The sequence below is a fragment of the Pseudocercospora fijiensis genome, assembly GCF_000340215.1.
Source record: "Pseudocercospora fijiensis CIRAD86 unplaced genomic scaffold MYCFIscaffold_4, whole genome shotgun sequence".
Classification (NCBI taxonomy): domain Eukaryota; kingdom Fungi; phylum Ascomycota; class Dothideomycetes; order Mycosphaerellales; family Mycosphaerellaceae; genus Pseudocercospora; species Pseudocercospora fijiensis.
In genome coordinates, this window is record NW_006921535.1 from 1958992 (window position 1) to 1970735 (window position 11744).

Consider the following 11744-nt stretch of genomic DNA (forward strand, 5'->3'; position numbering starts at 1 on the left):
GAGTGTCGCAAGGTCTTGGAGTGCCTCCGTCAGGCATTCGGCAGGATCGACCAGATGTGGCTGCAGGACTGAAGGGCACATGGCATGCTTGTAGCGCAAGCGAAGATCGCGAGGACCCTCGCTCGAGTAGTCACGTTGACATTCGACCAAGCTTCACGTCCAGGCAAGCTTCATTTCTTCCCCAAGCCGACCACGGTCCGCAAGCTGCCAAAGGCAAGCACATCACTCATCCTTTCTCTTCCACTGAACAGCATGACGAGGCGGTCAACACCACAACCCCAGCCGCCAGTCGGGGGAAGTCCCCACTCCAAGCATCGCAGATAGTCTTCATCCAGTTGCATCGCCTCCGCATCTCTTGATCTCTGCTGAAGCTGTTCCTCAAACTTGCGCCTCTGCTCAAAAGGGCTGTTCTCCTCTTCGTACATATTTGCGTACTCACAACCTCCAATGAAAAGCTCAGCACGTGCAGCAACGGTCTGACCCGTGTTGGGACACTTAAAATGCTTTGAGAGAGGGGACATGCAGGCTGGATGGTGCGTTATAAAAATTGGTTCTTCCTTGGAAAGTGGTTCTAGGTATTCTGCGGCTAAAGCGTCCAGGAGTCGAGGCAGGGTGGGATTGACGGGCTTGGGGATATTCTTTTCGGAGAAGAGGCCAGCAATGTGAGAGTAGGCGTCATCTGTTTCGAGGTGGCCAAGTTTGCTACCAAGCTTCTTTTCGAGGGTCGGGATGAACTCTACTCTTTGGAATGGTTGAACTTCGCTAATTGAGCCGGCGATCTCAGTATACTTGGGCCGGATAGCAGGCAGAGACAATGCTGAAAATTTGCCAAGCTTCCGTAGCGACTCAATGTATGCATCCAGCTCGCACAGCAGGCGCTCTGTTGTGGCCATGAGTTGGTCAAGGCTGGCATATGCCTCGTAGAACTCACAGATATTGAACTCTGGGTTGTGAGTAGCATCCACGCCCTCATTCCGAAATGCTGGGCCCAACTCATACACTTTGGGCATGCCGCCGACGACAAGTCGCTTCAACCACAGCTCTGGCGCTATCCGGAGCTGCAGTGTCTCGTCAGACAGCTCAGTGGCCACGGTCTCGAAAGGTCGGGCTGCAGCGCCTCCGGCTGTGGCGCTCAGCAAAGGCGTGGTGACCTTGACAAATTCTCTCTCGTTGAAAAAGGCCTGGATAGCGGCTTCAATCTCGTGGCGCATCTGGAGAGTCTGGATTGCTTCCGCGTTTACGATCATATCGACGTGGCGATTCCTTGCACGTGCCTCGGGATGTTCGTAGGCTTCAGGAACTTGGTGGAGGGAAGGGGATAGCAGGCGTGGCAATTCGCTTGCCAATAGCGAGAGCTCCCCCCGTTCGGTGACATGCTTGTGGCCGACGACTGAATAGTAGTCTCCCTTCCTTGCAGTCTTTGTGAAGGCTTTCCAGCTCTCCGATGTGGTAGCTGAGTGGTGTTGCTGTAGATGTGGTAGTTTGCAGACCACCTGCACAGTGCCTGTGTCGGTGACAAGATCCATGAAAAGCAGCTTGGAGCCGGCAGTGCGTAGGGAAGAGATCTTCCCTACCAGCATGCCGCCGTAGCCTTCCGAGTGGAAGGCAGTGTGGTCAGTCTCCCCATTCTGCAAGCGTTTGCCGAAATTGTGCAGCTCATTTCTGCCTACGCGCAGATTTTTCGGCGACTGCGAAATTCTTGGATACCATTCTGAAGGCTGCTTGTGTGCCTCGAGCTGTGCTACTCTCTTTTCCAAGTCATGAGTAATGTCATGCTGCGTTCGGGGGGTATGTGTGCGTAAGGTGCTTGCACGAAAAGCACGCGTTTGATGGAGGCATTGGCATTGGACGCGATGGAAGTTGTGAAAAAGGTAGGGGCGGAGACGGCGGGAGAGAATTTCTTTAGACATTATCTACTGCACGTGATATCAGTCTCGAGCCCTTCCAGCTAGCAGAAGAGGAGTATAGAATTGGATGAGGGCCTCATCAGTGTTGGGTCATGTTTGCGATCATTCTCCTTGTAGGGAGTCATTCGCAACGGTTCTCTTGAATTGTCTGTTCATCGTGTGGACCAAGAATTGATGGTGATTTTGGAAAGGCTGCAGACTGACCTTTGATGTGAAGCCCGGCTGATGGCACACATGGCGTATATTGTGTGATGCATATGCCGCGCTTCGGCTTTGTTGATGGCACAAGGAGTCGGTGGTGACGGTGACAGTTCGCGCATCGAATTCACCGCCGGGGGCCGCCAAGAGATCGCATTGGCAGAGGGCTGATTAATGCTGTGGCTGCGCTAAAGACAAAGATAGGCCCCTCGCATATCACGCTATCACGCTCACCTGCAGACGCGGACAAGAAGCACGACTCTCGGCCTGCACCCATCCACCTCCACCTCCACCTCCACCTCCACCTCCTTCGCACCCGACACTCGCTACACTGCGACATCCCGCAGCAAACCACTGTGCATCGCGCCGGACAGGCCCAGCGACCGCTCTGCACGACTGCGCCCGTCTCAGCTGGCCTGCACAAGCCCTCTTCTGGGGCCAAGCAGCGTTGCGTCAGCTGCAAAACGCCGGGCTTAGAACTAAGGCTCAGGCTCAGCTCAGGCTCGGCTCAGCTCAGGCTCAGGCTCAGGCTCAGGCTCAGGCTCTTACACTTTCGTTACATCGCGTGGCGGCGCGACTGATTTTGCTGCGGCGCTGCGAAACACTCGACACATCGCACCCGCACCCGCATCCGCACCCGCATCCTACAAGTCGACAACCTCTCTGCGCGGCCGCTTCTTTGCGGCCACACCACCGCAACCACGCCGTCCAACAAACATCAGGCGAGATCCAGCCTGCTGGGCGGGTCCGACACGTCCTACCAGCCGCTCTCCGGCAACTCGAGCTTCGCATCGCAACGACCTCCCATCTACCAGCCAGTCGAGCCTGGCAGCTGGCATGACCGCCAGGGCCTGCCCACACGAGACATTGCAACGGCGAACAGCGGCCGACGACCATCGCGCAAAATGTACATCCCGAACACCAAATGGACCTGGGCATTCATGCTCATAGTCCTCATCCAGGCCTGTGTCAGTCTGGCCCTGGAGTCATATGTCTTCGGCGAGTTCCAGACGAGCCTGGAGCGAGATGGCGATGTTCCCGAAGGGCAGCATTCACCCACCCTCACCATCCCAACCTATCTGGCCCTGTTCATTTTCGGGTATTTGTACGAGTTGCTGCTGGCTTGGGATGCGCTGAGGCTGAAGAACACCATTCAAGTCATCGGAATATGCATCTATAATCTTGGCATGCTCATCTACTCCGCTGTACAGATGGACCAAGTCGATGATGCAGTCAAGGACTTAAATGGAGACATCAAGCCCGGAACTTGGCTCGGCCTAAAGCCATTCCTGATCGCAGCCCCTTGTGTTGTAGCATTGGGCACCATCCTACTCGCATTTGTCGCATGGAAGCTTTACAACGAATTCGCCTGGACCATATACAAGCACATCTCTGCCGATCTGCGCCTGAAGAGGCGATATCTGACATATCAGGTACGTCCGTGTGGCCTTCGTGTTCTCACACCCCTGCTGACCTCTCCCAGATCTATATCGCCCTGCTCAAATTCGATTTCTTCTTTTTCCTTGGATTCACAGTCCAATTTGTCGTTGTCGTAACGGGCACCTCCGACAGCGAATTCTACCTCACCATCGCCGCAATCCCCATCACAATCATTCTCCTCTTCCTCGCCGCATACATCAACCGCAAAGAATCATACGTTGGCCAGACCTTCATTCTGATCGTCTACTTCGCCGCTATGGCGTATTTCGTATTCAAGCTTGTCCGCATGTACACTCCGCCAAAGATGCAGGACTACCTAGCTGCGCGCAGCTCGCTCACGACCTTCGCTGTCTTGACACTGCTGCTCTTGATCGTTACCATCGGCACAGCAATAGCATGCATGATGAACTTCAACAAGGGATTGAAACCACACATTCAAAGGAGAAAGGTGCCCAACACCGGGGAGCTGAGTGATGGAAAGTGGGCCGGAGACGAATATAACGGCCCACCACATCCTTTGGGACAAGTACCTCAAAGGATGACGATTGATTGAGCGAGCAAAGCATTTTCCTTTGCAAATTGTACAGACCAGCTCGAGCTCTTGGAATAGCTGAGAAAGATACCATGTGGGACGCCGGCGTTTCAGAGGAGTTTTACACAAGTCCATGGGCGACTGTATGTCATGACGCTAGAAGATACCTCCGATCTCGCGAACGCCAATGTGGCGATGATGCATGAAATGAAAGTGTGAATTATTTTTGACCCCCCGCTCCTTCCCTCGCAGCGGAGATTTGAGTCTTTTCAAGTCCAATGCTATCCCTCGCTGACCTTCCTGTATCGTCCTGAGATCGCCGTGCCCTCTCCGACCTGTTCCAATAGACCTTCTATCAGAAAGGGCAGTCGTATGCCGAGGTCCTTACTCTTCCAACCTCACTTTCCTGCACTTTCCCGCTTTCACATGCTGAGGCCAGGCGGCTCGAATGAGAGATTTTTAATATTTTGAAAGTACAATGGAACTCACTCTTGACTCTTTTGCATACAAAGTCTTGGGTCGCTGGCCACGTCTCTGCTGTTCAGATCTCCATCATGCTTTCAAAAGGGAGAGACTGCAGCCTTGTCTGTGCTTCCCCATGAACCCATGATTCGACGCCTCCTTTCTGGTGCAATACATGCTGCTATACCATACCAGCTTTGTTCTTCAGTTCATTCATCATCGCTCCATTTCCATGCTCCATTTCCATGACTTGTACTTCTCCCTCTCAATGCCGTCCGATTGCCATCTTTTCATCACCCATGTCTCAAATACTCAACCTACCAACTTTCCGCCCTCCATTTGTCCGAGCCCTTCTCCACTTTCTACGCTCTCAACCCTTCCATTTCTCTGTATCCAAGCATGCTCGACACTGACCTTCTCTCCTTCCCCGTCGCTTTTGTACCCGGGTTATCCATCGCGCCAACGAGCATCGATGTTCTCCGCCATATTGCGTACAAATTGTAGAGAATTGAGACAAGTCGCCCATGTTGCACCTTCGATCTTCGCATGTGCGGCTGCCATGGACAGAGCGTTCGCCACGACCAGTCGGAATCCCGTCTGTCCCGCACTGATGCACACGCCGGGGGCCCTGTGTTCGAACACAGCCTTGCACCAGACCATCAGCTTCTGCCAGTCATACAGCGCACTCATACCGATGGAGAAACGAAACTGTTGCCCGCAGCGAGCCCTGTGGGTGAGTAGTAGTCGTTGCATATCGCGTGTGAAGAATGCTGCCATGATGGAGAAGTCCAGATTTTGCACCCAAAACCGGAACTCATTCTCGAGTAACCAGATGCTGCGGGCTTCTTGTCGGATTTGTCGGCAGGCTGAAAGCAAGCCGGGCTCACGCGTGTCTTTCGTGACGAAGAGCTTGCCGTCCCCACAGAGGACGTAGCGATAAATCCGGTTCCGTAGCTCTGGTGCTAGATCTAGCAGGCGGCATTCGTCGTCGCGGTGGTACGTGGCTTCTTGTGTGCCCTCGCCATTGACTGTCTTCTTGTTCTCATTGTCGGCACTCGCGCCGACGGCTTTGATAGCGTTCATGGCGATACGGCGCGCTCGCTGCAAAAATTGAGGATAGTGCTGTTCTCGCTGAACTATCGTCGCTGCTGTGTATCTGGAGGGACTTTCAAGCGAATTTTGAGTCGAGTCGCAATTGGAGTGCCGTCGGCGAAAGCTCGCGTGGCAACGAAGGGCGTCCAGCTGGTTGAAGCAAGTGCTGTTCGTGCGATCTGTGTTGGAGCGCTCGCAGGGCAGTGTCTCGAATCACAGGTGGTTTTCGTGTGTCAGTATGGAAAGAAAGTTAAGGGAGAGGTTTAGGTGTTTACTCAAAGCGCGGACATGCGCGCATGTGAAGCTAAGCGAAAAGTGGAGTCCTCAGTGCCATTTTCTTTCACTTTCACGTGCGCCGAATTTTGCGATGATGAAGAGTGTCGCAATGCAATTCTCCGAGGCGTACATGAGGCAGAGAGAGATTTTGTTCCCGATGTGAGCGCAAAGGAGATGGTGCTCCGGGAAAGGGAATCGAACACTCACTGTATTGCGCAAGGATGCCAGGTCATGACCATGAAATGTTGAGGATTTAATCTGAACCAAAATGAAATGGACACTGTTCCTACCATTACTGCGTCTACAAGGTGACGATGGCCTTATCGTGCTGATCTGGCGAAAAGCAAAAAGATCGGTACACCTCCCAGGAGGGGGCTCGAACACCGGAGCAAAAAAGTTCGCCTCTCCCTGTTTGGGTTTCTTTGTTTGTTGTAATTATGGGTCAGAGCCTGCTTGCAATAAGAGGCTCCAGAGGTTACATCTTTATCTCGCTTGTGATCGATCGGACTCCTCAGCGAGAGATAATTGGTTTGAGGAGCGTTGTTGATTTCGTGGATTGCTGAGTTGCTGATTGGTTGTCGACAAGCTTAGGGAATTCCTGGACGTTTATGAGTGCTCAGATGTTCCCGCTTGCCGGAGTGATGCCGCGGAGGAGAGGAGTGCGTGACAGCCAACGCAGTCTCCTTGCCTGTGGCTCGTTGCGCCAACAATATCCAGTTTGGTGGTGAGAATGGGGATGTCTCTCGGATCCTTCGCTGCTGGCGCAGACGTGCGCGAGGGCGCTGTTATCGCATCGCCTTCTGCCCATGGCAAGACTCTTCGTCGGTGGATGGTCATCTGTGATCACAAGTCTTGGCATGGCGGTCCTTTTGCTTCGGTCGTTCCTCAGCATCCCGTACGGCGTCTGCTTCCACAACTTTGGCTGCCAATGTAGTATTGTGCGCTCCTTAAATGGTCACGGCCGTGGTCTGCAGCGCGATTGACTGTCAAATACACTCTGCTGCTTCTTGAAACTGACGATGGTTAAAGCTCTAAGAACTGCACTTCACTAAAGGTTCACTTTGCGGTCTTCACTTCAGTACTTTTGACTTCAGTTCTTCAAAGTCACTTTCAGGCCGGTCTCCATTGTCCAGAAATCCAGGTCCCTGTTGGCGACCGTACCGCTCTCGCCAGAATCCATTCTGCTCTCAGTACCCGACGCTTTACATGTTACAAGGTCCAGTCTGATTTGTTCAATCGTCATCATGAATCGTAATGCCGACCTCCTCGGCCGCAGCCTCTGCCTCTCCGTTCATTTTGACGTCCTCCCCATCGCCATTGCTCGGCAGAGCGACCTTGGCAGGACCCAATTTCTTCTTGACACCATTTTTCTCTGGCTGCTTTGCGCCCTCGTCAACGTCCATACTATCTTTTCCGCCCGCTTTCTTCTTCGCAGCTCTCATCTTTGCCTTCTCTCTCTTCGCGCGATTCTTGCTCAGTTTCTCCTCGTCAGCTTTCTGCATCTGCTCCTTCTTTTCCTGGAACGCCTTCTCTGCTGCCTCCTGTTTCGTCTCTTCATCCATGAGACGCAAACGCTCGTACTCCCTCCGTCTACTGGCTTTGTACACGTGGAACTCGCCAGAACCAGCGCCTGCCGATGAACCTTGCACATTTGCGACAATTTCTGGAGGGGGTAATGCGGTCCTTGTCTTAGGACCCACAGGAACTGCAGTATCTGCGCGATCTGGATTGGCGAAGAGTGCTTCAACTTCTGCATGTTGCTTGCTCGTTGGGGACACTGCGCGACGCTTCAGAGGGCGATTTGAGCGATGCGACACGCTCGTCGGAACAGACTCTGGGATGTTCTCTGACATGGTGGCGGTGATAATGAGGTTGAAGCTTGAACAGCAAGTGCTGTGAGGAACACCTCTCGGTAGTCGTAGGCCACACCGGCCTGGCAATCCGAAGGGTCCAGTGACTGGTTCTGATTCACTTGACTGTCAGGTGAAATTGGAATGCGGTTGAAGTGAGGTTTGATGACTAAGCCATCCGCTGACTAAGTCACAAAGTGGGGCCACATGAGGCGCGTCCTCCGGCTGGTACAGTATCTCGGGTTCTCATCACGCTTCGCATTGCCACCAAACCAAGAGAAGGTGAGAGGCAAGGCAAGATGGTGAAACCACGAGTAGGTCCTGTATCAGCGCTCGACCGATCGTGTACTAAACAGTTCTAGCTGATCATCCTCATACGCCACGCTCAGAGTGAGGGCAACAAAAACCGAGAGATTCATCAGATGATCCCGGATCACCGCGTCAAACTTACGGAAGAAGGCCACAAACAAGTATGCTTCCGATTTTGAGCCTGAAAACCGGCATGCCTGACTAACCCAGGCAGAAGAAGCCGGTCGACGACTTCGTGCACTACTGAGACCCGACGACACGCTCCAGATCTTCACATCTCCATACCGACGAACGCGAGAAACGACAGAGGGCATATTAAAGACACTGACAGCTCGCGATGATCCAGACGACCCGTCCGCTTCTCCATCTCCTTTCAGCAGGAACAAAATTACGGTGTACGAAGAGCCACGTTTGAGAGAGCAGGACTTTGGCAACTTCCAGCCATGCTCCGCAGAAATGGAGAGGATGTGGCAGGAGAGAGCTGACTACGGGCATTTCTTCTATCGCATTCCGGACGGAGAGAGTGCTGCAGATGCATACGACAGGATCTCAGGCTTCAATGAAAGTCTTTGGCGGCAATTTGGAGACGAGGACTTTCCGAGCGTCTGCGTGCTGGTCACGCACGGCTTAATGTCAAGGGTCTTTCTCATGAAATGGTATCATTGGTCTGTGGAGTATTTTGAGGACCTTCGCAACGTGAATCACTGCGAGTTCATATTGATGAACAAGGACGAGCGAGGCAAATACGTGTTGGACAACAAGCTGCGAACGTGGAGTGAACTGAAGAGGCAGAAGCGAGAGCAAGCAGCTAGAGAAGATCCGCAGCGGAGGAACACGCTGTCGCATTTTCTGAGAAAGCCTCCGTCAGAAAGCCCAAACATACCACCGGCAAGAAAATGGGGAGGCTGTATCAATGGTTGCGATCATGGCAATGATCGCTTTCCAAGGAGGACCCAGCAGAAGAAGCAACAGCAGGAGGTCGTCCTTCCTCCACCTGCTGGTCCTGCACAAGACGCCAGCAACGAGGCCAAGGATCATGCCGTGGCCGCGATCAACCGTGTTGCTGTAACAAACGCGAACACAGCACCACCTCCGACCTCTCTTCCATCACGTCCAAAACCAGCAGTGCCTTCATACCTCTTCCCAGGTCGGGATGGTGGTGGTACCGATTCAGGTGCCACGACTCCCCATGAACTGAGTGAGGATGAAAGTCCAGAATACTTTAGCACCAGTAAAGGCGGACACTTGGCAGAGGCCATGCGAAAAGCTGCTCCGCAGCGGAAAGCCACTCCTGAAGATATCGATCGATGGATCCGCGAAAGTGGAATGACCAGCCATAAAAGAGCAGATCCCCTTGGTGACGAGGCTGGATCCGCCGATGACGAACTTTCGGATGAGAATGGCCCAGTCTCCCCAAAAGCAGTAGCAATTCAGGTCGGAGACCTCGAAGCAGCAGAAAAGGAGGACAAGGGACTGAGAGGCAGCGTGTACTAATCCTGTTTTACCAAAAGACGGCATCAACGCTTGACGACTATACGACTCTTACGCACGCATCGACGAAAAAGACCATAGACATGTGTTATTCAATTGTAGAACTGTCGAGAGCAGCAGGCCGGCCACCTGATCCCACCAAATATTCCTTTCGCCGGTTTCACTAATGGAGCGCTTTTTCGACGCTTTCAGCCGTTATGCATATCGAACCCTCTTGTTCTCCGTTCAATCTAATGCTTAAGGAATCCCATGAATCTCCCCTTTCGACCAGTGGCCGGTGCTGGTGCAGCTTGCTTCTCAGTGGCACGACTGCTGCGCTTCTTCTCTCTCCTACTGACACAACATGTGAACAGAACGATACACATGCCTGCAAAGAGCAAGATGAAGCTAGCCACCAGCAGCCAGATCGCATCACCGAAGCGCGCCTTGGAGTTGGAATCATCGTCGTTGACGTGATGTCGTATGATGCCGAAGAGGGTAAAGTCGGTGGCCTATGAAGATGTGAGTAATATGCTACTCGGAGCTAGAAATCATGTAAGCTCACCATGACAATAACCACCAAAACCCAAGCCACAAAAGCTGCCAGAGCCCCCATCAAGGATGCAATCACACCTCCGCCTATCGATATTAGGAAGGCTATGAAAGCTGTGCCGCACGCGATGGGATGAAGGACCATAATCTGCCAAAAACGTCAGCACCTCGTCCAATCCCTCAATTCAAGCTCAACTCACCCTCGTAAACGAATCGCTCGTCCCAGACGAAATCTCATCGTAGTCTGTCCCATCGATCCTCGCCATCAATTGAGCCGGCTCATAACCTATGTGTCGGCCAGTGCAAACATCGCCTTTGCTGTTCGGCGCGCAGTTCGTGCAGCAGTAGCCGAACGTGCCGAAAAGCTGGCGATGAGAGTTAGCGACTGCCATGCATGAAGGAAATGATAGAATACCATGTCATAGTCATGACTCTTGGTGCTATTGCCGAGCGTGATGCGCAGGAGGCCGAGATCGTTGATTATTGGTGCTGAGATCGTGACGAAGAGCAGGAGTATACTGGCCACGAAGAGGAGGAAGACTCCGAAGAAGTGGATGTTAGCGCCGAGACGCATTTTGTCGGCGATTGATCTGGGTGCAGAAGGTGATTGTGGTCGTTTCTGGTATGTTGAAGTGTCCTGTGTGTCACTAAATTGCTTTTGAAATCGACACTGATCGACAGCAATCACTTTTCATCCACAACGGAAGGACGTAAAAGTGAGAAGAAAAGACAGCGCGCAATATACAATCAAGCAAGAAAGGACATCAGTCGTCCTCAAATGTCACAAGTGATGTGACGCATGACGCTGAGGAATGCGCGCCATGGGCACGCTTTATCACAATCAGGGTTCTTATGATTTCTGTCCAACCTGGGGCTTGGGGAACGTGTTTGCATTTGCGTTTGGTCGGGGTGCAAGCATCAAGCGTGAGGTGTTTCGATACACGAATCTCGGTTCGGCCACGCATACGATCGTACGCTGGTGCTGATATCATGTGAAAAGTGTTCTATCATTTTTGCTTTCCGAAATCCGCGATGTTGCAGAGACCCACCGCGTTGCTCTGGCTATTGCTCGCACCACGCCTTGGGCCGACATTCATTATATTTCAGAGTTTCTTGCCTCCATGCTTAGAACTATTGTACTTCCAGATTTCAGCACCCGAGTCCCGCCTCAACATCTTCTCTCTCCTCTATGGTGCCTGCATTGCCTTGGAGCTCTCTTCCCCGGACACGGCGACTGCTCCTGGCCTCCACTCTTGTGGGCTGCCTTGCTAGCCGTTCTGCGGATGCTGTCCGTGGACAATGAGGACGGGCTGTGGAGGAGATTTGACATTATCCATGGCGTTCTCTCGCTTTTGCAGGATGGTCTGCTTTTCGGAGCTCGTCGATCTGGATGCGTCTGCTAGATACTTTTTGTAGATTTGGAACGGGTGCAGTGTGATTTCTTGCTTTTGTTCGCGATTGGTAGAAAATTTGGAAGACATCAAAGTTGTTCTCAACATTCCCACTTCTCCCGAGCCTTCCTCTGCCAGGAGATTCCGAGTTGGATTCGAAGTTTACCTTGCTCCCTTACTGCCAGTATTTTGAAAGTAAATGAAACTATAACATCCTCTACGGAAAGGCCATGGACATCGATATGCAGGAATGACCACCACTGGT

At 52.6% G+C, this 11744-nt stretch overlaps 7 protein-coding genes across 7 annotated transcripts; 3 read left to right on the plus strand and 4 right to left on the minus strand.

The window, feature by feature from the left end:
- Positions 1-170: 170 nt before the first annotated feature.
- Positions 171-1597, minus strand: MYCFIDRAFT_153654 (uncharacterized protein; the record flags this gene model as incomplete). Its single annotated transcript, XM_007928124.1, has 1 exon — positions 171-1597. Exon 1 carries the CDS (start codon positions 1578-1580, stop codon positions 171-173), a length of 1410 nt encoding a protein of 469 aa, XP_007926315.1. The 5' UTR covers positions 1581-1597.
- A 1413-nt stretch (positions 1598-3010) lies between these two features.
- On the plus strand, positions 3011-4283 carry MYCFIDRAFT_188152 (uncharacterized protein; the record flags this gene model as incomplete). Its single annotated transcript, XM_007928125.1, has 3 exons — positions 3011-3538; positions 3589-4010; positions 4133-4283. The coding sequence occupies 3 exons, from the start codon at positions 3011-3013 to the stop codon at positions 4281-4283; spliced, it is 1101 nt and encodes a 366-aa protein (XP_007926316.1).
- A 703-nt stretch (positions 4284-4986) lies between these two features.
- MYCFIDRAFT_80518 (uncharacterized protein) lies at positions 4987-5622 on the minus strand (the record flags this gene model as incomplete). The annotated part of the gene is made up of 1 exon (XM_007927802.1): positions 4987-5622. The coding sequence occupies one exon, from the start codon at positions 5620-5622 to the stop codon at positions 4987-4989; it is 636 nt and encodes a 211-aa protein (XP_007925993.1).
- A 1291-nt stretch (positions 5623-6913) lies between these two features.
- Positions 6914-7850, minus strand: MYCFIDRAFT_211202 (uncharacterized protein). Its single transcript, XM_007928126.1, has one exon. It carries the CDS (start codon positions 7758-7760, stop codon positions 7140-7142), a length of 621 nt encoding a protein of 206 aa, XP_007926317.1. The 5' UTR covers positions 7761-7850; the 3' UTR covers positions 6914-7139.
- Positions 7851-8017: 167 nt separating this feature from the next.
- MYCFIDRAFT_58313 (uncharacterized protein) lies at positions 8018-8870 on the plus strand (the record flags this gene model as incomplete). The annotated part of the gene is made up of 3 exons (XM_007927700.1): positions 8018-8071; positions 8120-8227; positions 8277-8870. Coding segments are annotated over exons 1-3 (717 nt in total), but the record flags the coding sequence as incomplete, so codon positions are not given.
- Positions 8871-9159: 289 nt separating this feature from the next.
- On the plus strand, positions 9160-9747 carry MYCFIDRAFT_203457 (uncharacterized protein). Its single transcript, XM_007928127.1, has one exon. It carries the CDS (start codon positions 9324-9326, stop codon positions 9558-9560), a length of 237 nt encoding a protein of 78 aa, XP_007926318.1. The 5' UTR covers positions 9160-9323; the 3' UTR covers positions 9561-9747.
- A 40-nt stretch (positions 9748-9787) lies between these two features.
- MYCFIDRAFT_188155 (uncharacterized protein) lies at positions 9788-10662 on the minus strand (the record flags this gene model as incomplete). The annotated part of the gene is made up of 4 exons (XM_007928128.1): positions 9788-10048; positions 10102-10236; positions 10289-10453; positions 10504-10662. The coding sequence occupies 4 exons, from the start codon at positions 10660-10662 to the stop codon at positions 9788-9790; spliced, it is 720 nt and encodes a 239-aa protein (XP_007926319.1).
- Positions 10663-11744: the final 1082 nt, after the last annotated feature.